The sequence below is a fragment of the Triticum aestivum genome, chromosome 5D (genome assembly GCF_018294505.1).
Source record: "Triticum aestivum cultivar Chinese Spring chromosome 5D, IWGSC CS RefSeq v2.1, whole genome shotgun sequence".
In the NCBI taxonomy this organism is placed as follows: domain Eukaryota; kingdom Viridiplantae; phylum Streptophyta; class Magnoliopsida; order Poales; family Poaceae; genus Triticum; species Triticum aestivum.
In genome coordinates this window covers 343,984,612-344,012,011 of record NC_057808.1, presented here as the reverse complement: position 1 = coordinate 344,012,011, position 27,400 = coordinate 343,984,612, and the positions used below count along the sequence as shown (strand labels likewise).

The 27,400-nt window shown below is 45.7% G+C and overlaps 2 protein-coding genes and 1 pseudogene across 3 annotated transcripts; 1 reads left to right on the top strand and 2 right to left on the bottom strand.

Moving 5' to 3' along the window:
- Positions 1–817: 817 nt before the first annotated feature.
- LOC123121644 (uncharacterized) lies at positions 818–10,242 on the bottom strand (annotated as a pseudogene). Its single transcript, XR_006459812.1, has 8 exons — positions 10,074–10,242; positions 7,911–8,556; positions 7,652–7,831; positions 6,799–7,500; positions 2,490–2,588; positions 2,149–2,414; positions 1,367–1,694; positions 818–1,244 (listed from the first exon to the last, which is right to left on the bottom strand). The product of XR_006459812.1 is annotated as an uncharacterized protein (transcript).
- Positions 3,825–7,240, bottom strand: LOC123121640 (protein SRG1). The gene is made up of 5 exons (XM_044541655.1): positions 7,016–7,240; positions 5,655–6,364; positions 5,144–5,409; positions 4,355–4,682; positions 3,825–4,229 (listed from the first exon to the last, which is right to left on the bottom strand). Exons 2-5 carry the CDS (start codon positions 5,874–5,876, stop codon positions 3,987–3,989), a joined length of 1,059 nt encoding a protein of 352 aa, XP_044397590.1. The 5' UTR covers positions 5,877–6,364; positions 7,016–7,240; the 3' UTR covers positions 3,825–3,986.
- Positions 10,173–14,932, top strand: LOC123121641 (endoribonuclease Dicer homolog 4). Its single transcript, XM_044541656.1, has 5 exons — positions 10,173–10,605; positions 11,927–12,025; positions 12,194–12,374; positions 13,620–13,734; positions 14,325–14,932. The coding sequence occupies exons 2-5, from the start codon at positions 11,951–11,953 to the stop codon at positions 14,473–14,475; spliced, it is 522 nt and encodes a 173-aa protein (XP_044397591.1). The 5' UTR covers positions 10,173–10,605; positions 11,927–11,950; the 3' UTR covers positions 14,476–14,932.
- The last annotated feature ends 12,468 nt before the right edge of the window (positions 14,933–27,400 follow it).

Sequence of the window (27,400 nt, the reverse complement as noted above, 5' to 3'; positions counted from 1 at the left end):
TGCGAAGAAAGCTTGTGCTAACTCCGTTCCACCCAAACCAAGAGCTCGGGCGAAGGTTTCTACCACGAAGGCCTCACCAAGGAAAGGCAATGTACCTCGCGCCAAAGTCATTCCTCAGTCCAAACTGTATGTGTCCTTATATGGACATCTCAATATGTATGGTTTACAACATACTCACAATATCTTGATACTTCCTCTTTGACATTCTGTAGCCCCCCTCCTACATCAAGCTACTCCAGACAGTTGGAGGCTGCTGGCGATGTTTTTATATGAAGGCGACTTTGACTGCGCAGATGCCTCCCACAATCCATGCGATCTGAGAGAAGAAGAAGGAAACATTGGTTATCGTTGAGAAGCGTGCCACTATGACGGAGAAAAATAAAACCCGCAGTGTTGTTGAGAAGTTTCCCACCACAGTCGTGATGGAAAAAGTTGTATCATCAGAGACGGCTAGCCCCGGAAAAACTATCCGCTCCCACATCTTCTTAGATGAGGGGAAGAAAGATGAAATTATTGGTCATCTTCTCCACACAACTTGCGAGTAGGAGACGTTGACTCAATTTTTCTCATCCACAAATGTTTATGCGTGAGACAATGAGAAATGAGAATAGAGGCCACCGACTTAAAAGACCGCTGGCCATGGTGAGATGATAAGGAGCTGCAGAAGGTTGTTGACTACAAGAATTCCATACATCTATCATTTTATATATTTTTTTGTCACTCAATGCTTTGATCATTGTTCGCATGTGTTTTGTTCGTTCGGTAGTTAGTTCTTGGACACAATTTTAGGTAGCCATGGTCTTCTTTTGGAGACTAATTTCCCGAATATGCGAGTGCACCATTTTTATTTGACATTACGGAGTGCATTACATGGGTTAACTGAACTGAGTCGCTTATAAGAAAGGCGAAGGTAGACAAAACCCCCACTCACACAACAGATAAAACCATCTCTTTATTCTTCATAGGCAATCACTGCTACGACTCCATAATAAACGATGAACCTATATTTTCAGGGTGTCGATGAATCTCTTCCCTTGACGGAAATGTTCAAAGAGCCCAGCCACGAAATCCTTGGCCAACATTTTCCTATACCTTGATGGTCGCTTGTCATCCAGCAAACCGGGCGCTGGCTCCAACATCGTTTCCGCATCCACGGCGTAAAACACAGCCAGGGAAAGCCTATCCTTCTCGACGTTCGTCACCACTCTATGAAATGGGCTCCTAAAGATTCCATTGTTCATTATCTGCGCCAAAGTTGTACATACAAGTCAACGAATTAGGGTTTAGGAGATAGGATATAACACTGACCATTGTATATTAATCAAGAGAGTAAGTGTGTATGTAGCTTGTATTCCCAAATGCTTACTTCTAGGCAGTCTGCTAGGTTAATCAACAATGTGTGAGGCTTGGTCGGAACATTGTACCATCTCCCATCTCTTTGAATTTGCAAGCCACCGACGTTGTCATCGTTGAAAAGGATGGTAAGGAGACCACCGTCGGAGTGAGGCCTGAGGCCCAAAACTAGGTCAGGCCTTGGGCATGGAGGGTAGTAGTTGAATCTAGCAAACCCGGAAGCCTTGTTTGATATCTGGTTGACGAAGTAGTCCTCGTCAATCTCCAGGAGCTCGGCTATCGATCGCAAGACGAGGTCTCTTATTTTCTTGGTTCTTGATGCGTACTCTTGTAGCACGTCCCTGTAGAAAGATTCTAGACCAGCTTGGTCAAATAAAAGCTTTTGGTTCTTTTATTCAGTTTCTAACTTTCTATGAGTTGTCTTTGAATACCCTTTTTTAAGAGGGTAATACCCCCTGGAATTTGGATATCTTTTAATCAAGAAATTTCACAAAACCACACCGCGAGCAACAAAAGAACTACATCATTAAGAGAAGTTTACAGAAGTTTAAATTCACAAAGGAAAGTTGTGTAATTCAAAAAAAACTTATCCTAACTTCATTATAGGAAATGGCATGATAACACGGGTCCACTAGCAAGAGAGACAGGCAATGCTACGAGACCATTGACTGGATCACAGAGTACTATTCTTTGCACTGAGATTTCCTGAAATTTCACTGCATCCTCCTTTGCAACTAAAGCTAATACAGTATTAAAAATGCGAAAAACATCACTCAAGGTAGGGAAGTAAGTAACCTGAAAGATTCCGGGTGACTGGGCCACTTGGCGAAATTCCTCTCATCTTCCGGCTCCACTCTCAGATGCAACCGGTCGCTCCAGTTGAGGACCTGATCCTCGGACACCACCTTGTCACTGCCATACCCTTCCACCTGGTAGTCCTTGCCGTTGCCGTCCACCAGGTTGCTGCATTTCTGCTTCTCCTCTGCCGGCTGCCGGAAGAACTCCCTCGACACGCTCATCATGGCGTCCATGAGAGAGTCCTCGATCCCATGGTTGGTGGCCTGGATGAGTCAAACAGTCTCAGCAGGAGTTCAATAACTTCAGAAACTAGTTGATCCATGCAGACGCTCGCCCACCAGGAAGAAGCCCCAGGTCTGCAGAGCCGCCCGGAGCCTCTCGGCCTCGTCGGCGTCCGTGAGCCGGCTAAGATCGATGAGGGGGGTGGGCTCCGGAAACTCGTCGGCTGCCAGCAGGTCGCCGTGACGGTCTTGCTCCGGCAACACGTACTGCCGCGGCGGCTCCTCGACGCCGGCCGCCGTCAGCTCCTGCACCGTCGGCCGCACCATCGGCGACTCGTCGGACGCAGCCATTTCTGTGCTTGGGTAAGAGTTTGGGCACCACTGCTCACTTGAAGTTGAAGATACAGGGGCCCGGTATGTATAGCCTCGAGTGTGCCTCGATTTTCCTCTTCAAAATTTGTTTTAATCCTCCTCAAAGAAAAAAAAACGTGCCCCCAATCATTTTCTGGGCGACATCATGCATGACGCACTCGATGCGACTCTTCTTTGTCGGTCCAATCGTATCATCATCCGGTCAAGATTGCGACTGAGCTAATACCCATAAATTCTCAGCTGTGTCATCCTCCAGTCAGACTGTGAGTACTACTGATAGCCTATTATCTTGTATCACATGATCGACAATAGCACCAGTGGCCACCGGCCAGGCTGAGCTGAATTGATGGGGAAAGGATTGACAAAAACTGGACCATTGTCCAGATTCAAAGTGGCTGACAAGTCAAATTTGAGAAAGAATATTTTTGCGAAGCGACTGACAGTTTCCTGGCCCAATTCCAGTTGATTTCCGTTCATAATCAGGTTTTCTCATGACTTCAGCACAATAATCATTTAATCTTCAAGCCTTAAGGGAGTGACCCGTTAATATCAGTAAAAAGAGGGTAGTGGCAATTGATAAGGAAAAACGTAATGCTGCAACAACGCTGCCGTTCCAACAGATTAAAGCATTTGTATAATGCTGCTACATGAAGATTGAAGAGCACAAAGATAACACATAGTACTTCCTCCGTCCCAAAATTCTTGTCTTAGATTTATCTAGATACGGATGTATCAAGTCACGTTTTAGATACATCCGTATCTAGACAAATCTAAGACAAGAATTTTGGGACGGAGGGATTACAAGTCTCAGCATTCTACAGTGTTTGCAAGACTTTTTTGTTCAGTTATTGTACTCAGGTCAGTTTGTTTGTAGTAGGAAACACCAGCCAGGCAATGACATTAATAGAGAGTGAAGTAAAAAAGTGATATTTCATATAGACAAAGGTGCAGACTGCATAATACTTAGTATAAGATTAAACTAGTTATCCATAATCCTTCACGGAATACAGAACGCCGAATCTTGCATATCTTGCCAAGCAGTGGAACATCGACAGCAGTGGACGGGACGCAGGTGGAATAGAACGGAGGGAGTAAAAGTTTAAATGCAGCAGCGAACTGATAAACTACAGCTCAAAATTCGGTGAAAGAGGCATGGCGCTGGTGCTCCTCTTTTACATATCGGTAAAACTTTATTCCTCATAGGTAATTACAGCTATAACTCCATAAACTAACACGCATAACTTATATCTTCAGGGTGTCGATGAATCTCTTCCCTTGACGGAAATGTTCAAAGAGCCCAGCCACGAAATCCTTGGTCAGCATTTTCCTATATCTTGGTGGTCGCTTGTCATCCAGCAAACCGGGCGCTGGCTCCAGCACTGTTTCTTCATCCACGGCATAGAACATGGCCAGCGAAAGCCTCTCCTTCTCGGTGTTTGTCACCACTCTGTGAACCGGGCTCCTAAAGATTCCGTTATTCATTATCTGCGCCAAAATTTCACATGCGAGTCAATGAAACATTAGGATTCAGGAAATAGGATATAACACTGATCATTATAGACCATTCAAGAGAGGAGGTGCGTATCTAGCTTGTATGTGTAGGTGCCTACCTCCAGGCAGTCTCCCAAGTTGATCACCAGTGTGTGAGGCTTGGCTGGAACATTGTACCATTTCCCATCTCTCTGAACTTGTAAGCCACCAACATCGTCGTCGACAAAAAGGATAGTAAGGAGATTTCCATCAGAGTGAGGCCTGAGGCCCAAAACTAGGTCAGGTCTCGGACATGGAGGGTAGTAGTACAATCTAGCAAACCCGGAGGCCTTGTTTGATATCTGGTTAACGAAGTAATCCTCATCAATGTCCAGGAGCTTGGCTATTGATCGCAAGACAAGGTCTCTTAGTTTCTTGGTTTTTGATGCGTACTCATGTAGCACATCCCTGTAGAAAGACTCTAGAATAGTTTAGTAGTTAAATAAAAGATTTTAGTTTCTTTATTCAGTTTCTACGAATTGTCTCTGAAAATCTTTTTTTTTTCGTTTTGGAAAGAAGGTAATCACCCCCAGACTCTGAATATCTTATAAAGAAAGTAATTCATCAATAAATTCACAAAACAGCATCGAGAAAACTACGTCATTAAGAGAAGTTCTCAAAAGTCTACATTCACAAAGGAAAATTGTATCCGAAATATTTAACTTTCAGCCTTACTTAATTATAGGAAATGATATGGTAATACGGGCCCACTAGCAAGTTAGACGCGCAATGCTACGAGACCATTGACTACCCAGAGTGCAGTTTACATTGATACTTTTCTGAAATTCTCATTCTTCCTTCCTTTGCAAGTAAACTAATACAGTATTCAAAATGTGAAAAACATCACTGAAGGCAAGGGAGTAGGTAACCTGAAAGATTCCGGTTGACTGGGCCACTTAGCGAAATTCCTCTCATCTTCTGGCTCCACTCTCAGATGCAACCGGTCGTTCCAGTTCAGGCCATGATCCTCAGAAACCACTTTGTCACTGCCATACCCTTCCACCTGGTAGTGCTTGCCGTTGCCGTCCACCAGGTTGCTGCATTTCTGCTTCTCTTCGGACGGTTGACGGAAGAACTCCCTTGACGCGCTCATCATTGCATCCATGAGAGAATCCTCGATCCCATGATTGGTGGCCTGGACAAGTTAAACAGTTTCAGTAAGAGTTCAATAACTTTACAAGCTAGTACTCCCTTCGTTACAAATATAAGATGTTCTGGATATTTCAATATGGACTACATTCGGCCTGAAATGAGTGAACAACCACACTAAAACATAAACATGCCTATATGTATCCAATTCACAAAAAGGTTAGAACATCTTATACTTGTGAACGGAGGGAGTAGTAATTAAGGTGCACGCATGCACAGATGCTCGCTCACCAGGAAGAAGCCCCATGTCTGTAGAGCAGCCCGGAGCTTGTCGGCCTCATCGGCGTCCATGAGCCGGCTAAGGTCAATGAGAGGGATGGGCTCCGGCATTTCGCCGGCGGCCAGCAGGTCACCGTGACGGTCTTGCTCGTGCACTAAGTACCGGCTCGGCGGCTCCTCGACACCGGTCGACGCCAGGTCTTGCACCATCGGCGTCTCGTCGGACGCAGCCATTCTGTTATTTCTGTGCTTGGGTATGTGTTTGGTTACTACTGTTCACTTGAAGTTCAGGGGGTGGGGGGGGATGGGGTTATACATAGCCTCGAGTCATTTTCTGGGCGGATCATGCATGATACACTCCACACGACTCTTCTTTGTCAGTCACAATCGTATCATCCTCCAGTCAAGATTGCATTGCGACTGAGCTAATAGCCATAGGTTTTCAGTTGTGTCATCCTTCAGTCAGACTGTGAGTGCTACCACTATCCTATCTTGTACCACACGATCGAAAATAGCACTAGTGGCCACAGACCAGGCTGAGCTAAATTGATGGGGAAAGTATTGACAAAAACTGGACCATTGTCCAGATTCAAAGTGGCTGACAAGTCAAATTTGAGAAAGAATATTTTGGACTCACAGTTTCCGGGCCCAATTCAAGTTGATTTCTGTTCTTAATCAGGTTTTCTTATGACTTCAGCACAATAATCATTTGATCTTCAAGCCTAAAAGGGAGCGACCCATTAATATTAGTAAAAAATAAAGGGACAATGGCAATTGACAAGGAAAAAAGTAACAAAAACCGATAATATCAGTATACTACTGCTACATGAAGATTGAAGAGTACAAATATAGCGCATACAAGTCTCAGCATTCTAGAGTGTTTGCAAGACTTTCATGTTCAGTTGTTGTACTCAAGTCAGTTTGTTTGTAGAAAACACCAGCAAGGCAATAACATTAATAGACATGGAAGTAAAAAGTGATATTTCAGATAGCTAAGGTGCAGAGTGCAGACTGCAGAGTATAAGGCTACACCAGTTATCCATAATCCTTCACGGGATACAGAAACACCGAACCATGCATATCTTGCCCAGCAGTTGCTAGCCTTTGACATTTCAAATTATTTTGTAAGACTACGCTACCGAAAAATTAACTAGACGTTGACAAAGGCCTCCCGATGAAATGCCTGAATTGCATCACCATCAGACTCACTGAGAATTATCTGGCAATTTGGTAGGGCTTTTTGGAGAGGCAATATTTTTGTTTCGAGAATATCGGACGTATCCAGATGATCCTTCTGGAGCCACTCTGGTCGATCACTCTTCGATGTAAATAGCAGCAATTGGTTGAGACTAGTAGAGTTCCTCAACACAAACCTTAGTAGCCTCATCTCATTGTCACCCCCCTTGAAATTCGTCATCTTGAGCAACTTAAGGTTCTCAAGGCAATCTTCTACTGGGTCTTCCTCTGATTGCCCTCCATCAGATAGCTCTTCATCTGACCAGTCTTCCTCTGATTGATTTTCCTCCGACGCCTCTCCCTCTGGCAGCTCGTCTTGAAGCTCATCTTCCTCTTCTGATAGCTCTCCCTCTGGCAGCTCGTCTTGAAGCTCATCTTCCTCTTCCGATAGCTCTCCCTCTGGCAGCTCGTCTTGAAGCTCAACTTCCTCTTCTGATAGCTCTCCCTCTGGTAGCTCCTCCTGAAGCTCATCTTCCTCTTCTGGTAGCTCTCCCTCTGGCCCATCTTCCTCAGGTGGCGCTTCTCCCCGCAGATCCTCCACTGGCCTGTTTTCCTCTAGTAGCTCTTCCTCTGATTCTGATGGTTCCGAGCCTGCTCTATAATAGTGACTATTTGTTGGAAGCTGCGACAGAGCATAGAAAGCATTAGGAAGAAGTAAAGCACAGCAAGAGAAAGCATACAATTATGTGTATTAAATAAATGCATCCCTAATGGTCATGGTGCAATCTGTTTAGCAGCAAGAGAAATCTGTTTAGCAACAAGGTCATCTTCACCTGCACAAACATCCTCTCTAATAGAGAGGGGCAGCAGGCCACGATGAAAACACAAATGTCATCCACGCTGCTGTTATACATTGCAAACATCAGCAGCTGCAGCTCTCTCAAATTCCGCAATTCGCACGACGCGGCACCACTTTTGGTTAGTGATCTCTCACGAGCCTTGGCAGACACTCTCTGCAAAGAAGGCCATGACCAATGAGTAACTAAGTATTGCAATAAAAATCGATGGAATGAAATGCAGGAAGCAACCAACCCGCAGGGCACTGCTGCAGAGGGTAAGCACGGTGCCTGAAGCCAATTTCTTGGCACCCCTGCAGGCCAAGCAAAATCGAAACAGAGTGGGGTGCCGAGAGGCCGGAGGCGACCGGCAGGTCCGCCGAAGCATAGGTAAAGGTCGGCGAGCGCGCAGGCGGCAGGGATTGTCAGGGCGCGGCTGTAGGAGCCGCTGTAGCGGAAGGAGCGAAGGCTGGGCGCCTCCATGGTAGAAATGTCTCTCACCCCTCCGCACTCCGCGACGGTGAGGCTCCTCAGGTGCGGCCCGGCGGCCTCGACGTTGACGAAATCGAGGCCATCGCAGTAGCGCAGGTCGAGGGCGCGGAGGAGGGGGCACGCGGCGACCAGGTTCTCGACGGTGTGGTCGGAGAGCGTGACGCCCTCGAGGTAGATGACCTCGAGGACGGAGAAGGTGTGGCAGCGGGCGGAGAAGGGCTTGGAGAGGCCGACGCGGATGCTGCCGACGGTGAGGCGCGTGAGGTGCGGGTCGCCCGCGGGAGGCGGAGCTTGAAAATGAAGCCCAGGGCTCCGTGGGCGAAGTCCACGTGGAGGTCGGCGACGGAGCAGGCGGCGGCGTAGTCCAGAATCCGGTGGACGCCGTCGGGCTCGAGGTCCCCCTTGCCGATCTGGAACGTCAGGGAGAGCCGGTCGAGGCGCCGGCGGCCGCGCCGCTCCAGGGATTCGAGGATCGGCGGCGGGGGCGCGTGGGTCTTGAGGCGGAGGTCGAGCGAGGAGGGCTCCGGCCAGCGGTGCGCCCAGAGCGCGCGCCACCGGGTGGAGATCGCGCCCGTGCGAACGGCGGATTTGAACGGGAGGAGGCCGAGGATGTGCAGCCGCAGCGCCTCCGGCAGCGACGAAATACGGTCCTCCTCCGCCGCTCCCGCGCCTGGATGCGCTCGCTCCCCTCCCTCGCCCGTCCGCCTCCTCTTCGAGCCGCCACCGGAGTCCAACTCCGCCGCCGTCGCCATTCCCTGCCGTCCGTCCAATCAGCCACCACCCGGACATCACTAATCAAGAGTACTAGTTGCAAAGAACACTCCACTTTTTAAGTGACGCACATGCACCGAGCCACTTGTCGCAACCTGGGAGTTTTTCCTTTTTTAGATCCGTTTATTTAAAACGTTTTAATTCTTAAACCGTGTGTCCAAATCTCAAACCGTTTTTACCATTGAATTCCTATCGTCGAGATCTTCAAAACTAGATCCCATGTTGATAGATTTTAACGAACTTTTTTTTATGAAAAAAACCGGGCGAAAAAACCGAATCAGGAGCATGATTTTTCCCTTTCCGAAAAGAGGACGCCCGTGCCTCTCGCGAAATCACAACCGTGCGTCTCGTGAAAGCAAAACCGTGACTCTCGTGAAAGGAAAAAAAAAAACGCGTTCTTTTTTCGTTTTCGAAAGGCACGGCCGTGACTCTCGCGAAAGCACAACCGTGCCTCTTGCGAGAGCAAAACCGTGACTCTCGCGAAAGAAAAAACGCGTATTTTTTTCCCTTTCCTAGAGGCACGGCCGTGACTTTCACGAAAGCACAACCGTGCCTCTCGTGGAAGCAAAACCGTGACTCTACGAAAGAAAAAAACAGAAAACGCGTTTTGTTTTTTCCCTTTTCGAGAGGCACGGCCGTGACTTTCGCGAAAGCACAACCGTGCCTCTCGCGGAAGCAAAACCATGACTCTCGCGAAAGAAAAAAAAAACAAAAAATGTGTTTTTTTCGTTTCCGAAAGGCACGGCCATGACTCTCGCTAAAGCACAACCGTGCCTCATGCGGAAGAAAAACCGTGACTTTCACGAAAGGGAAAAAAGAAAGCGCGTTTTTTCGCGTAATTTTTTTTTTAAAATTTTTTTATCCAAAAGATAAGAAAGATCGGGGGAAAACCTAACGTCAAAAAAAAACCAAAAAAAGTTTAAAAAGCCGAAAACGCGGGCGGAAAAATAAAAAATAAAATCTAAAGGAAGCACCCAGAGTGCGACGCGTGGCGAATGGCTGAGAGCACGTCAAGTGGCGCTGGTTGTTGGGAGACTTGCGAAGGAGCGCTCGTTAACTAGTTGCTCCCCCACCACCCCGCTTCTTTTGCTTCCTGTGACGGGCCGCTCGGCGTTAACACTAGTCTCATGGTCTGTTATTGCTGGGCCAGGTTTGCGCAGTTCCACTGGCCCAGAACTCGGAATCTTTCGCTGCGGGCCTGTGGGGGACAGAGCGCTTTGCCTTTTCCCATTCCCTCAAAGAAAAAATTAGCCTTTCCATTATTCGATCTTTTTCTTTTTGCCCTTGTCTTCTTCCTCGCCGCTCGTCCCCTTAAACCCTCCCATGGCGGCCAGCCCATGCTCCCGCGGCCACCCCAAGCTCCGGCGTCTCCTCTCCTCTGCCGCCGCCGCGAACCTCCCCCTCCTGTGCTCCTAGAGGCGCATGGCCGAGGCCCTCTCCCTGGCGGATTTGGATGAATGCCACCGGCCGGCCGCCCCAACCCATCCTCTCCCCAGCGAGATCTAGGCGGCAGCCCCAAAGAGAACTAAATATTCTCCCTCTCCAACTCGCGCGAGCTCCGATCCGGTGCCCTGCGCCCGGCGTCCCCGTGACTGGCCCCGGCCCCAAACGCGGTTCCCAACCCGACGCCCCCATCCCGCACGCTTGCGGCCTCCGAGAGCATCGCGCGGTCCTACATTTCGTTGCGGGTAAGCGCTCACTTGAGACTTCGGAACAATCATCCACTTTCTGTGTTGTGTTTGCACAACAGTTTCTGATCTTGTACGTGCCACAATTGATAGTTCAGTATCTGCTCCAGTGTAGCGTTAGTGTTGGCGACTCAGATTGGAATAAGCAGTCTTCTTTTTCTTAGGGGAAAAGTGTAGTGCCCTTGATTGACTTGAAATAATGATCTGAATGATTGATGGTCTTTAGACTAGGAGGGGTGTTCAAGATTGCAGACTAATAGTTGCGTGACAGATTGTCATAGTTAGGATATATTCTAGAGCCTGCTTGAAGCAAGTAACATTGGCGACTCGTAGTGTGATAAACTTTTACGGTATGTATTTACAAGCACATAAGAATGGTGTGATAAACTTTTACATTGGCGACCTCCACCTTTTACATCTTTGTTCAACAAAAAGCTTATAATGATTTGTTCCATACAGATCATAAACGCTTAACTGTATTTCTGCAGTTGTCATTTTGCTATTTAATGTTAGGGCAGTTTTTTGTTTTCTTCAGTGCTACTAGTTGTCCACAGCTCTACCATTTTGATATCATCCCATTTTCATTCGCATGTTTTGTGAGCTTACTCTAACACCTTAAAATTTTGCTTCTATTTTCGCTGTTTGATTTTGTGAAAGATCCTCATAGAACCTTCCCAACATAACATGCCACCTTCGCCAAAATTTCCATAGGGTTAGCTTAGGTGCCATACAATGGATCCTGTCTTTTGTACAGCGTCATGCTCACTTGTGGTATATGCTTTCTGGAGCCATATATCTGGACCAGTTGTTAGTTAATGTGCATTACCTAATTCTCCAAAGTTATATTTATAGCCATGTATAGTCTTTTTATTTTCCCCGTTGTATAAGGGGCTTTCTGCATATTTCCCTCACATGTATGTGTATATATAGTGGACTATGGCCCCATGGGAATACGAGTTGCATAGCCCTAGGTTTAGTTTCTCTCCTCCCACCGCACGCACAGCTCGTGCTCAATTCCAATCGATCCCGGTCTCCGTCCTCTATTCCGGTATTCCCTGCCGCTCCCTCAGGTGGAGCCCTGATTCCTCTCGCTCATGTAGCTCTCGATCGAAGCTTCATATCGCGATATCCCCGATTGGATCGCAATCTTTCAGATTCGCTCTAGTTTATATTAATTAATGTCCATAATAGTGGAGATTTTTTGGGTAAAATTATCAGTTGATAAATGCTCTTGTTCTACTCAGTTTACGGTACAATGTTCAAGAAATCATTTTCATAGAAGTATATACCAAATTACCAGTACTTTTGTAACTTTTGTTAGGTGACTCCTTTCCGCTCAGTGGTTATGGTGCCGCCTGTGTACCAGGAGCCTAGTATCATGCCGATCAATACAAGAACGGAGAAGGAGTTGGAAGAAAAGGTAAAAGATGACAACATCTCTTGCATTCATTTCTTTTCCATCTTCCTTTTGAGCACATTGGTGATATCTTGGGTTTCTTTCTTCTTTCATCAGCTAGAAGAATTTTTTATGTAATTCACAAAAAAAATCAATTTTTTGTTTGAAAGGTCCTAATAGTTTTACTTGTAGGAGGTGTTATGCACGCACAAAAAGCCCAAAGCTACAGGGTGTGTTGCCCAACTGCAGCAGGAAATTGAACTCGCCATTGAGAGTGAGAATAAAGGGCATGGTGATCCTTCACCAAAAGAGTCTGCTTGTGTGGTGCTGAGCAATGGTGAAGCAAATGGTTGCAGTGAGGGGCATGTTCTTGGTATTTGAAATTCTTATCTTTTTTAATTCTTCTCATGATTCTTTTAGCCACTGTTAAATCTGATTGATTTCAGAATAATCAATACAACCTGTACATAAAATGTTATGGTTTCATATAAGATGGACAAAGAGTTATATCTCTTAAGTGTGGTTATGTTGGCCAAAATTTAGATATCAATGTACTTGAATGGAAAATTTGAATTACTTATTGCTGCCTATATAATGAAAGACTGGATGATCTTATAACCTGCTCATCTGTATATGTACTCCCTCTGATCGTAAAAAAAGGGCGTAATTTTCTGGGCGTGTAGATTAATGAATGATAGAACTGGCCTTCTTATTTCCCCAAAACTGCCCCTAATTAATCATGCGTTCATAGAAGTAATTGACATCAGTCATTAGCCAGATTAGGAACACACAAACTACCACGCAAGATTTGGAATAACTACCACATGAGATTTAAGGAAAAGGCCGATGGGATGGAGACGATTAAGGGGCAGTCTTGGTAAGCCACGGAGAAACAGGGACCTGACACTGTTCTTGCGTGGAAATAGCATGATCTTTTTACGGACAGAGGGAGTGATATTTATTGTACTATAACAGGTAACTTAAATTATTAGGAGAAGTGAGATATATCAGAAGAAAGTGACATTGATCTGGCATGAAAACAAGGTAATGTGGACATAGCACTGAAACTAACTTACACGGATACTAACTTCTCTGGCTTCTGCAGTCTGTCCAGGATTACAAAATTCACAATAACTGGTTAGAATGATTCTTAGTTTACTGTGAAATCCTTCTCTAGAAAATTGCCAGTTTAAACCATTGACGTAATATAGATAGCATGCGAGCATGTTCTTTATATCCTTCTGGGCGGTGCTTTATCTTTTGGTCAGAAAACGATGGTGCTTTATCTTACGTATAGTATTAACAGGTTCTTCACAAGTTACCTGTTGCATGGTGTACGTTCTCGTGATGATGTATACCTTGGGCAAATTTCATGTCCAAATTCCGAAGACATGACTCGGGTAGAAAGGATCATTACAGTTCAAATATTTCATACAGTTAAGAAGTTAATTATCTGAATGTTCAGTATTTTGGTTCAAGAAGTAACTAAGAATACAGTGTTTCAAATAAAATCTTGGGCAAGGAACAAGGGATGCATCACTCTAGCAATATATGCATAAATCTTATTTTTGAAGTTAAACTGTTGTTTTATAATTGCTGGTTTTGTTTGAATTCATAGGCGGTGCAAATGCAGAACCAGAAGCAAGGTTGAGACTGGCTCAACTCTGCAGTGCAATTGGCTGGAAGAGTCCAACATATGAGTTTGAAGAACATGGACATGGCCATACAAAACTGTAAGCTTTCCTATTAACCGGCGAATCTTTAATTTGTTTTTTATGTACTTTCAACAGATATAGGCGCATTGTGCATTATATTACCTCAAATGTAGTATTATCCATATTATCATAGGCAAAGCCACTAGTGGCTTCCTCCGCAAGGTGTGACAGTTACTGGCCATTCTATACTCACTTGAGTGTTCTTTGAACACTTTGTGCTGTACTACCAGCTCGTATGGCATGCATAGCTGATAATCGAGCTGCATTTCTGATGTGTCATGCACTAATGTTTGAAAATTGAATAATTATACAAGATCGTGCAGTTGGTAAATCCAATGCTGATAAACACTGGAACGGCAATAATGGAATGGTGATAAACACTGAAGGCTACTCAGAAGTAGCCCAGAAGTCCATGTTCTTTTGAGAAAATTTCTGTAGTTTCATAAGCACGGGCTAGCTACCACGTCAATGCTAATGAATAACAACTCTGATGTCTTGTGTTTTCTATTCTGGGCGGTGGAAAATGCATCTGGTTGGTAATTTGCTTAAGATGGTAGGTAGAGTTCAAAATAGAAATGGGCATATCTGATGTTCTATTAACTTTGCAGGTTCACATGCAAGGTGAGTGTTCTTGTGGAGACGTTCACAGACACTGTTGTGGAGTGCATCAGTGAACCCAAACCCCAGAAGAGAGCTGCCGAGGAACAAGGTGCTGAAGGTGTGTTATGGACCCTCAAGTGCCTTGGTCATGTGAAATAGCTCTAGACGTGCTCCATCAGGCGCAGCGCGGCGTCTGTCTGCCCTCTTGTTGGCATCCGATCCACCACAAGAGCGGTGTCTGCTCTTTCTTGAATCCATGACTCAACTTGTGATCACGTTGTCAGCTGGTGCTTATGCATGACTGAACTTGTTACTCCGTCGTGTTTTAATTTTGTTGCTTTAGCTCTCTAGGATCCTAGTCCAGTTATTTCCAGTCGGCTGTAGGAACTCTCGGTATTACTTTGTGTTCAAGTTCTGCTTAAGTAAGGGCTCTAGCAGAGTTATGTTCTGTTTTAAGTAGGAAGATAGTATCAGGAGTAGCAGCTATGTTCAAGCGCAAGTCCACATGCTACAACTTCTTCGACGACGTTGTCAGGTGGGTGTTCTGAAACCTGGATGAACACTGAATATCAGGAGTTGCATCCTGAATGATCAAGGTTTTGGAAGGATTCAGTTCGTTTGGTGGGGTGAGCCTGCGTGTTTATGCTCAGAGCATACATGTCACACTGAAACTGAACTAGGCGAAACTAGTGTTTGTGTGTTGCAAACGGGAATACAAAATCAGCCCGTGAAGCACACAGAAGTTTTATACTGTATAAGTAGATGAATGGAACACCCGAACGACATTTGCACTTGCACAATATGGCACCTCTCTCGTTGTCATGCCATGGCGCTCATAGAGATTTCAGTGGAGTCCGAAAACCCGAGGTCTCGGCTCACCTGAACCGGAAGGTAAACGAGCTTGGTTGGTGTTTGAGGAAGCAGTATGAGTAACTGAAAGCTAACAACCTTCAATATACGATTTCTAGTATTACTTACAACTTACTGTACAAGATTAACCACTATTATCTGTAACGGCGAAAAATGATGCGCCCAGCAGATTGGCAAGTGGCTAGCGACAACAAACATTGTTGCATCAAACACTATTGATTAGTCGAGTAAGAACTAGCAAAACCGTCGATCGTGTTCTAACTCACTGCAACCGGGTTGGTGATTTTTGATTTTAATTCTCGCCGCAGTCAAACACTATTAAACTAGAATCCAGCTCTAATCTAAAATTCTTGTCTGAATTAGTGAGATGCAAACAAGATGTGAATACGACTCATGAGTAAAAACGTTTGAACACGCTGCCATTTGTGCACCACCCATCATGCGTTGGCGTCGCCATACCTTTTGACATCGCCAGTACAAGACTTTATCCGCACAGGTGCCAACAGATGTCGATTTTTACTCGTATATGCGTCGCCTGCAGGAGAGGAGAGGAACTAGCTAGGAGAATCCACGGACCAGGAGATTTGTAGTGACTCAAACGTGTGATCTGCCGCAAGCGGCGACAGCGCCAGGAGATATTTTTACTTTTCTTTTTCTGCTCGGCGAAGAAGAGCAGGACGTGTCCGCGTGTACGTATGTATCTAGTTCGATCCGGTCAAATACGTATAAAATACGTATTATACATCCTTTTGTCAGCGAGTCTATTAGTTGATCCGCTAATGTTACAGCGATCTTGATTGTGAGATCAGTTGACTAGTCTGTAACATTCCAAATTTTGGCTTGATTTTAGAAATTCTACGCAACTCAAGGACCCACGGAGAGAGTTGGGGATTTCATTATTTTCATATTTGAGTTTTCTCGAATTTTGAAAAGAGGATCGTTTGATTTTAATTATTTTCTCTTCGAATATTTCATTTATGAAAATAAAAGAGAGAGGAGATAAAATGACTTCCTCAAAATAAAGAAATACGGGAGATTTAATATTAAAATCAAATAAGAATTTTATTCGGAGTTTTATTGCTATTTTATTTGAATTAGGAAAATATGCATTTTTCAAAATTGCATTAGAGTCCCAAATAAATGTTCACCTTGTCCGGTAAATTTTTAGAGGACGGGGAAAATTTATTTCAGGATTTTTGGAGTCCGTTTAGTATTTCTTTTCTTTCTTTTTCTGCGCGGAATATTAAAAAAAACGAACCGACCTAACCGGGCCGTGTCCGACCTGGACACTAGCCCGGCCGGCCTTTATAAGCCGCGGAGGCCCGAGCGGCAGCCCCGCACCCGAAACCCTAACCGCCGCCCGAACCCGCCGTCGCCGCCGGAGCCCTTTTTTTAGATCGTTTTTTTGTTTACTTATTTAGCGAACGCCCATTCGTTCACTCGTTTTAACGAACGGTTTTCACCGTTTAGCCGCAGACAGCGAACGTTTGTTCGTTAGTCTGTTCGTCAGTTTTTTTTCTCGGATTTTTCGCGATTATTTTCGTTCGCGATTTCTGATCCGATTTTCGTTTTAGTTTATCTTTTCGCTCGTTTATCGGAATCAGGCGATTCAAGCGCCTAGAGTTTTGTCTCGAAACCCTCTTTCTGTTTAACCAACTTAAACAAATTTTTGCTACTATAAAATTTGACTTTAGTCCAGATTAGTAATCGAAGCTTGTTTATTTCGCAGTTTGAGTTTTGTTGCTTCGTTTGATTTGATTCTTTTTCCAAACCGGAGTTCTTAAGTTGAACTTTCTGGTTAGATCTTCTTATTTGAGTTTTACCCGTGCATCGTTGCTTGAGTGCTTATTGTATGCTTGTTTGTTTGCGATAGAGTACCCGGAGTGCGAAGCGTGCTACTACGAGTCTCTAGGTTTCACGGATCATCAGCAAGGCAAATAACACTTTGATCATACCTCTTTACTACCCAGTTTTATTACATTAGATCAATCCTCAAACAATTGCATGGTTAGGATCTGATTAAATTGTGGGTTTGGGAAGTAGATGAGGTAGTACCTATTCACCTGTTTATTATCAAACCTATGTGAGTTACTTCTACGTTGCTTATAATGCTATGCTATGCTCGTAGACGTGGTTTGGGCTTGAGTGTATTCATGACAGATGTGAGTATTGCTAATTAATGGTTAACTTAAGGTGGCAACTTTAATACACATCTGGGTGGATTGAGGCACCTGGGAAACCCAGTGTTGTCTGTTTTTTTGGAAATCCCGAGGTATCGTGTGATTCTCCTATGGACTGCCACCCAGGCTCAAAGGGAACATAAGATTATTCATGCTAGAAACTTCCGTGTGCAGCCACATGCCATTATGGGCTCTGGCATAGTTGAGTAAGTTGTGGGAAACCTTTCCATGGTGGGCTAGCAGATGTAGGGGATTGTAGGTGTACAGGCCTATCTATCGGTTAAGGGGACCTTTTCAGAAAGACTGTGTCTCGGTCATCCGTTTCTCAAACATCATGTTGTGCAAGAAATCAAACGGAGGAGATCGAGTCTTGTGGGGAAAAGTGCACAAACCGCTGCAGAGTGTACAAACTAATCATGGTTAGCCGTGTCCCCGGATATGGACATCTTGAGTATCTGGTTCTTGGATTATCATGTGGATCTCAACACTCTAAAGTAATTTTGTTGGGTTATTAATTACCTTTAATTGGGATTGAGATGGGGTTTACCATTCTCAATGTTTTCAACCAACTTTGTAGTTAAATAAAATTTATTCCTTTGTTGTGGGGAAAATTTGGCTTTTCGCAAAACTTATTAACCATACAGCCTCCACCAGCCATATATGCATATAGTGATAGCTTTATTCTGTCCATTACTCTTTTGTGTTGCCTTGCCAGCATATTCCATGTGCTGACCCATTTTCGGGCTGCAACGTATCATGTTGCAGATTTTTCAGACGACGAGTAAGGAGCCTTAGGTCATGGTCTTTCACTCAGTGATGCCGTTGGAGTTGATGGACTCACTTTATCTTCCAAGCCTTCCGTTGTTAACGTATTAGATGGCCTTAAGCCATATTTATTGTAATAAGTTCTCTTTTGAGACATTAGATGTAATAAGTGTGTGATTGCCATGTTGGAAATATGCCCTATAGGCAATAATAAATGGTTATTATTATATTTCTTTGTTCGTGATAATTGTCTATTGTTCATGCTATAATTGTATTATCCGGAAATCGTAATACATGTGTGAATACATAGACCACAACGTGTCCCTAGTAAGCCTCTAGTTAACTAGCTCGTTGATCAACAGATAGTCATGGTTTCCTGACTATGGACATTGGATGTCATTGATAACGGGATCACATCATTAGGAGAATGATGTGATGGACAAGACCCAATCCTAAGCATAGCATAAAAGATCATGTAGTTTCGTTTGCTAGAGCTTTTCCAATGTCAAGTATCTTTTCCTTAGACCATGAGATCGTGCAACTCCCGGGTGCCGTAGGAGTGCTTTGGGTGTGCCAAACGTCACAACGTAACTGGGTGACTATAAAGGTGCACTACGGGTATCTCCGAAAGTATCTGTTGGGTTGGCACGGATCGAGACTGGGATTTGTCACTCCGTATGACGGAGAGGTATCTCTGGGCCCACTCGGTAATGCATCATCATAATGAGCTCAATGTGACTAAGGAGTTAGCCACGGGATCATGCATTACGGTACGAGTAAAGAGACTTGCCGGTAACGAGATTGAACAAGGTATTGGGATACCGACGATCGAATCTCGGGCAAGTAACATACCGATTGACAAAGGGAATTGTATACGGGATTGATTGAATCCTCGACATCGTGGTTCATCCGATGAGATCATCGTGGAACATGTGGGAGCCAACATGGGTATCCAGATCCCGCTGTTGGTTATTGACCGGAGAGGCGTCTCGGTCATGTCTGCATGTCTCCCGAACCCGTAGGGTCTACACACTTAAGGTTCGGTGACGCTAGGGTTGTAGAGATATGAGTATGCGGAAACCCGAAAGTTGTTCGGAGTCCCGGATGAGATCCCGGACGTCACGAGGAGTTCCAGAATGGTCCGGAGGTGAAGAATTATATATATGGAAGTCCAGTTTCGGCCACCGGGAAAGTTTCGGGGGTTATCGGTATTGTACCGGGACCACCGGAAGGGTCCCGGGGGTCCACCGGGTGGGGCCACCTATCCCGGAGGGCCCCGTGGGCTGAAGTGGGAAGGGAACCAGCCCTTAGTGGGCTGGGGCGCCCCCCATGGGCCTCCCCCCTGCGCCTAGGGTTGGGAACCCTAGGGTGGGGGGCGCCCCACTTGGCTTGGGGGGGGAAGCCACCCCCCCTTCCCCCTTGGCTGCCGCCCCCCCTGGAGATCCCATCTCCCAGGGCCGGCGCCCCCCCAGGGGTCCTATAAATAGTGGGGGGGAGGGAGGGCAGCAGGACCACAGCCCCTGGCGCCTCCCTCTCCCCCTGCAACACCTCTCCCTCCCGCTAGTGCTTGGCGAAGCCCTGCCGGGATCCCGCTACATCCACCACCACGCCGTCGTGCTGCTGGATCTCCATCAACCTCTCCTTCCCCCTTGCTGGATCAAGAAGGAGGAGACGTCGCTGCTCCGTACGTGTGTTTAACGCGGAGGTGCCGTCCGTTCGGCACTCGGTCATCGGTGATTTGGATCACGGCGAGTACGACTCCATCAACCCCGTTCATTGGAACGCTTCCGCTCGCGATCTACAAGGGTGTGTAGATGCACTCCTTTCCCCTCGTTGCTAGTATACTCCATAGATGGATCTTGGTGATGCGTAGGAAATTTTAAAATTCTGCTACGTTCCCTTACATGCCACTCTGTTATAAATCCCCAAGTACTGTGCGTGTCAGCAGCGATCCAGGGATGACACTGATGCACAGAGATCAGACTGTTTGAGGTCTGGTCGCTACAAGATGGTATCAGAGAACACACTGATTGTAGGACACGACCACTAAGCTAAAGCCCTAGATCACTACTCTCTTCTTTCTGATCCTCTCCGTTTTCTACTCATTAAGATGGCGGACGCAAGGAACAAGTTTGCACAACCGGATGAAGACACCCCCTTTGGACGACACTTGAAGGAAGTCACTAGATACCTGAACATTGGAATACCAAGCTTTACCGTGACTTACAACGCCACTTTACCAGAAGAGGAGTGCTGGATGATTCAAGTTCAAGTTCCAGGAAGGCCATTCGCGCCAGTCACTGAGCCCATAGAGTTTTCCTTTGATGCACCAACCTGGAGTCTAGGAAAGAGTATGGCAGCCCACATCACCATGGGACGCATTGGAGAAGTTTACCACAAGGATCTCAAGGATACTTTCTACCAGATTTGTGGGCGCCGAGACGAGCAATGGGAGATGATCAGCACCAGGAAGGATAGATCGATTGCAGCTTTCATCCAGGAGTTAAACCAGCACATTCGACGCCAGGAGAACCAGATGTGCGCAGGCATGACAGATTTGAAGAAGGGATGACAAGGATCACGGAGCTGGATGAAGAACTCAAGGCCACACGCGAAGATTATGAGGAGGAAATTGTCGTACTAGTGGAGAAGAATGACGACCTGACAAAGAAGATCGGAGTATTCATGGGAGAACCCGCGCCAGGAGGAGAAGACGACGGTTCCACTTGCCCGGAGAACTACATCATCATCGACGACACCGACTCGGACCCCGATGATAGCGATGATGACTATGTTGATGAAGCTGGAGAGGAGATCATGGAGTCTTCGACTGATCAATTTTTCTAGTCGACCACCATATCAGTAGTAGTATTCCACCATGTATATAGTATAGTCCGAGCATTTTTGTAACGATAGTTCTAGACTGATTGTATGCCCTTGCTTGATTGAATTGAGTGTTATGTTTGTGTTTGTCTCATGTGCATATGGGTAGCGTTTTCCCCTAGACCTCATTCTACTCTGTTTTCTCACCTTTTCTAAACCCAGCAGATGCCTCCGAGACGCGACAATGGATTTGCTTTCCCACCGAAGCTCACTCAGTTGATCCAACAGCAGAATGCATTGATGCAGATACTAGTCCAGAATCAGAATCAGGGGAACAACAACAACAACAACCCACCACCACCACCACCTGTTGATCACTTAGCCCGTTTTCTAAAGCTGAATCCGCCGGTGTTCTCCAGTAGCACCGAGCCGATAGTTGCAGATGATTGGCTCCGCAAGACTGAAAGGGAGTTGACCACTGCAGGATGCACAGATGCGGAGAGAGTGCGTTTTGCCGCACATCAGCTTGATGGACCCGCAGCATCATGGTGGGAGAATTTCACAGCCACTTACCCCATCGACACGGTTACATGGGACCAGTTCCAACAGGCTTTTCGCACTGCCGATGTATCAACAGGAGCTATGGCCATGAAGAAGCGTGAGTTTCGCAACTTACGCCAAGGAGGGCGCACTGTTGGCCAGTATGTGGATGACTTTAGTAAGCTAGCACGTTATGCCCCAGATGACGTCACTACGGATGCAGCTAACCAGGAGAAGTTTCTGGAAGGACTGAATGATGAACTGACCATGCAGTTGATGGTGGCAAATTTCAATAACTACCAGGAGTTGGTAGATAGAGCACTCATGATTGAAGGAAAGCAGCAGCAGATTGACAACCGCAAGAGGAAGTATGGACAAGGGAAGTATAATTCTGGAGCTCAGCAGAGACCCCGTTTTACCCCGAACTCGGGAGGGCCCCTTCAGCATAACCATGGAGGTCACAATCACACTGGAGGAAGTTCGCACAACCATAGTGGCTCCAAGAACAGGAATGGTAATGGAGGAAGCAACGGACAGAACCGTTCCAACCCAGCAACGCCCGCCAAGAAAGATCTAAGCCACGTTACTTGCTACAAGTGCCAGAAGACTGGACATTACGCCAATGAATGTCCTGAAGCTAAGAATGGAAACGGAAATGGAAGCTCTGGGAAGAAGCCCAACCCTTTCAACAGGGGACAAGTGAACCACGTTAACGTGGAGGATGTTGAAGCCCAGCCTGATGCAGTAATAGGTAAGTTTTTGGTTAAGTCATTTACTGCAGTCGTTCTTTTTGATACTGGTGCATCGCATTCATACATATCAAGGGGATTTGTGGATAAGTATAAACTGCCCACCAAAGTTCTTAGTACCCCTATGTTAGTAAGCTCGCCAGGAGCAGAGTATATGGCAAGCCAAGGATGTCCATTGACCATAGGTAGGCATGTTTTCCCCTCAGATCTGATAATTTTGGAGTCGCAAGGTTTGGATGTGATCCTGGGTATGGATTGGCTATCGATGTATGGAGGAAACATCGATTGCGCCAGTAAGTCGATTTTGCTCACCACCCCAGAAGGAAAAAGGATCAAGTATGTATCCCGGCATGTGCCGAATAGGACTCAAGTAAATTCCTTATCAGGAGTTGTACAGGAGGAAGTACCAGTGGTGCAGGATTTCCCGGATGTATTTCCAAAAGAGTTGCCAGGCATGCCACCGGATAGAGACATTGAGTTTTTGATTGAGCTTTTGCCAGGCACAGGGCCAATATCTAAGAGACCGTACAGAATGCCCGCAGAGGATTTGGAGGAAATTAAGAAGCAGATTAAGGAGTTACTGGATAAAGGTTATATTCGCCCAAGTTCGTCACCTTGGGGGTCACCAGTGCTTCTAGTGGAGAAGAAGGATGGATCGTTAAGGATGGTTGTTGATTATCGAGGATTGAATGAGGTGACGATCAAGAACAAGTACCCACTGCCGATGATCAATGATTTGTTCGATCAGCTGCAAGGAGCTAAGGTGTTTTCCAAGATCGATCTGCGATCAGGGTACCACCAGCTGAAGATTCGAGAGCAGGATATACCTAAGACAACTTTTACCACGAGGTATGGGCTATACGAGTATACCGTTATGTCATTTGGCCTGACTAACGCACCTGCCTATTTTATGAACATGATGAACAAGGTGTTTATGGAGTTTTTGGATAAGTTCGTTGTGGTGTTCATTGATGATATTCTGGTCTACTCGAAGAATGAAGAGGAGCATAAAGAGCATTGCGTTTAGTACTTGGGAAGCTTAGAGAACATCAGCTATACGCCAAGTTCAGCAAGTGTGAGTTTTGGTTGAAGGAAGTTGGATTCCTTGGACATGTTATATCCGGAGAACGAATAGCGGTAGACCCCACCAAAGTTGTCACTGTGACAAATTGGGAGGCACCCACGTCAGTTGGAGAGATTCAGAGTTTTCTTGGACTCGCAAGATACTACCGGAGGTTCATTGAGAATTTCTCGAAGATTGCAAAGCCTATGACGGAGTTGCTAAAGAAGGACACCAAGTTCAAATGGACTGAGGAATGTGAGGCCAGTTTTTAGGAGTTGAAGAAACGCTTGGTCACATCACCAGTGTTGATTCTGCCAGATCAACGCAAGATTATGAAGTGTATTGCTACGCTTCTCGTCGAGGACTTGGAGCCGTACTTATGCAGGAGGGAAGAGTTGTTTCATATGCCTCCCGACAGCTTAAACCCCATGAGTTGAATTATGCTATGCATGATTTGGAGTTAGCAGCCGTAGTGCATGCGTTGAAGACTTGGAGACACTTTCTCATTGGAAACCATTGTGAGGTATACACGGATCACAAGAGTTTGAAGTATATCTTCATGCAGAAGGAGTTGAATCTCAGGCAAAGGAGATGGTTGGAACTCATTAAGGATTATGATATGAGGTCGCATTATCATCCCGGAAAGGCTAACGTAGTAGCCGATGCGTTGAGCCGCAAGAGTCATGTCAATACACTCATGACCGGAGAGTTATCCAAGGAGTTAGCAGAGGATCTTCGCGAGCTATGTTTGGAAATAGTTCCGAGAGGCTATGTAGCAGCTTTGGAGATTCAATCTACTTTGATGGATAAGATCAGAGAAGCTCAGAAGACGGACAAGGAGATTGCCGAGATAAAGGAAAGGATGAGCAAAGGAAAGGCTAAAGGATTTCGTGAGGATGAGCACGATACTTTGTGGTTTGAGGACCGCGTATATGTGCCAAATGATCAGGAGATCAGGAAGTTGATTCTGCAAGAGGCCCATGATTCGCCATATTCGATTCACCCAGGAAATACCAAGATGTATCTGGATTTGAAGGATAGTTTCTGGTGGACCGGAATGAAGAAGGATATTGCGGAGTATGTAGCAGTTTGTGATGTATGTCAGAGAGTGAAGGCAGAGCATCAGAAGCCAGCAGGATTGCTACAACCATTGCCGATACCCGAATGGAAGTGGGACAAACTAGGCATGGATTTTATCATGGGATTGCCCAGGACTCGTTCAGGCAATGATTCGATATGGGTTGTAGTCGATCGTTTGACGAAGGTAGCTCATTTCATCCCAGTGAAGACCACTTACACCAGTGCTAAGTTGGCAAAGATATACATGACCAGGATCGTATGTCTACATGGAGTTCCGAGGACCATTGTATCGGATAGCGGAACCCAGTTTCCCTCAAAGTTTTGGAATCAGTTGCATGAAACTTTGGGAACCAGGTTAGAGTTCAATACAGCTTTTCACCCGCAGACGGATGGACAGACTGAGAGAGTCAATCAGATTCTGGAGGACATGTTGAGAGCTTGTGCGCTAGACTATGGATCTAGTTGGGACGACAATTTGCCTTACGCAGAGTTCTCTTACAACAACATCTATCAAGCCAGTTTGAAGATGGCCCCTTTCAAAGCATTGCACGGAAGGAGGTGCAGGACACCCTTGTTGTGGGATGAAGTTGGAGACCGACAGTTGTTTGGACCAGATTTGATTCAAGAGTCTGAAGAGAAGGTTAAGCTGATTCGCGATAGACTCAAGGTAGCCTAGTCCAGGCAGAAGAGTTATGCCGATTCTAAACGCAAGGAGACAGTTTACGAAGTTGGAGACAGAGTGTATCTTCGTGTATCCCCACTTCGAGGAGTGAAGCGCTTTGGAGTTAAGGGAAAGTTAGCACCATGTTTTGTGGGACCATACAAAGTTTTGGAATGTATGGGAGAAGTTGCTTACAAGTTGGAATTGCCCGAAGGATTGTCAGGAGTTCATGACGTGTTCCACGTTTCTCAGTTGAAGAAGTTTCACGCAGAGATGGCTAATATACCTCTGAGAGATATAGTGCCGCTGGAAGCGATTCAGTTGGATAGCGATTTGACCTACGAGGAGAAGCCAGTCAAGATCCTCGAGTTTGCCAGCCGAGTTACATGCAGCAAAGTTATCAAGTTTTGCAAGGTTCAGTGGAGCCACCATACCGAAGATGAAGCCACCTGGGAACAAGAGGAAGACCTACGGAAGGATCACCCTCACCTATTTTCTAGCCAACCCGAATCTCGAGGGCGAGATCCATCTTAAGTGGGGGTAGGTTTATAACATCCCAAATTTTCAAATTGGAATGTTATATATTAGATCATCACTGCATATCATATTTCATTGCATTTTGGCTTCATCCTAGAAATTCTACTCAACTCAAAGACCCACGGAGAGAGTTGGGGATTTCGATATTTTCATATTTGAGTTTTCTCGAATTTTGAAAAGAGGATCGTTTGATTTTAATTATTTTCTCTTCAAATATTTCTTTTATGAAAATAAAAGAGAGAGGATAAAATGACTTCCTCAAATAAAGAAATATGGGAGATTTAATATTAAAATCAAATAGAAATTTTATTCGGAGTTTTATTGCTATTTTATTTGAATTAGGAAAAATATGCGTTTTTCAAAATTGCATTAGAGTCCCAAATAAATGTTCACCTTGTCCGGTAGATTTTTAGAGGACGGGAAAAATTTATTTCAGGATTTTTAGAGCCTGTTTAATATTTCTTTTCTTTGTTTTTCTGCACGTAATATTAAAAAAAAGAACCGACCTAACCGAGCCGTGTCCGACCTGGACACTAGCCCGGCCGGCCTTTATAAGCCGCGGAGGCCCGAGCCGCAGCCCCGCGCCCGAAACCCTAACCGCCGCCCGAACCCGCCGCCGCCGCCGGAGCCTCGCGGCGCCGCCGCCCGCGCCGCCGCCGCCCGCGCCGCCGTGCCGCCGAGCCGGTGCACCGCCCGCGCCGCCCTCGGCGCCGCCGCCCGCCGCCGTCGGATCCCATCGCCGCCGCCGTCCGACCCCGCCGGAGGAGCCGCCCGCCGCCGCCGCCGTCTCGCCGGAGGTAGCCGTCGCCGCCTCGGTTTTCGCGAGAAAACCAATCGGTTTTTTTCGAAACCCTGGATCCCTTTTTTTATTTATTTTAGATCGGTTTTTTCGGTTTATTTATTTAGCGAACGCCCGTTCGTTCATTTTAACGAACGGTTTTCACCGTTTAGCCGCAGACAGCGAACGTTCGTTCGTTAGTCTGTTCGTCACTTTTTTTCTCGGATTTTCCGCGATTATTTTTGTTCGCGATTTCTGATCCGATTTTCGTTTTAGTTTATCTTTTCGCTCGTTTATGGGAATCAGGCGATTCAAGCGCCTAGAGTTTCGTCTCGAAGCCCTCTTTCTGTTTAACCAACTTAAACAAATTTTTGCTACTATAAAATTTGACTTTAGTCCAGATTAGTAATCGAAGCTTGTTTATTTCGCAGTTTGAGTTTTGTTGCTTCGTTTGATTTGATTCTTTTTCCAAACCGGAGTTCTTAAGTTGAACTTTCTGGTTAGATCTTCTTATTTGAGTTTTACCCGTGCATCGTTGCTTGAGTGCTTATTGTATGCTTGTATGTTTGCGATAGAGTACCCGGAGTGCGAAGCGTGCTACTACGAGTCTCTAGGTTTCACGGATCATCAGTAAGGCAAGTAACACTTTGATCATACCTCTTTACTACCCAGTTTTATTGCATTAGATCAATCCTTAAACAATTGCATGGTTAGGATCTGATTAAATTGTGGATTTGGGAAGTAGATGAGGTAGTACCTATTCACCTGTTTATTATCAAACCTATGTGAGTTACTTCTACGTTGCTTATAATGCTATGCTATGCTCGTAGACGTGGTTTGGGTTTAAGTGTATTCATGACAGATGTGAGTATTGCTAATTAATGGTTAACTTAAGGTGGCAACTTTAATACACATCTGGGTGGATTGAGGCACCTGGGGAACCCAGTGTTGTCTGTTTTTTTGGAAATCGCGAGGTATCGTGTGATTCTCCTATGGACTGCCACCCAGGCTCAAAGGGAACATAAGATTATTCATGCT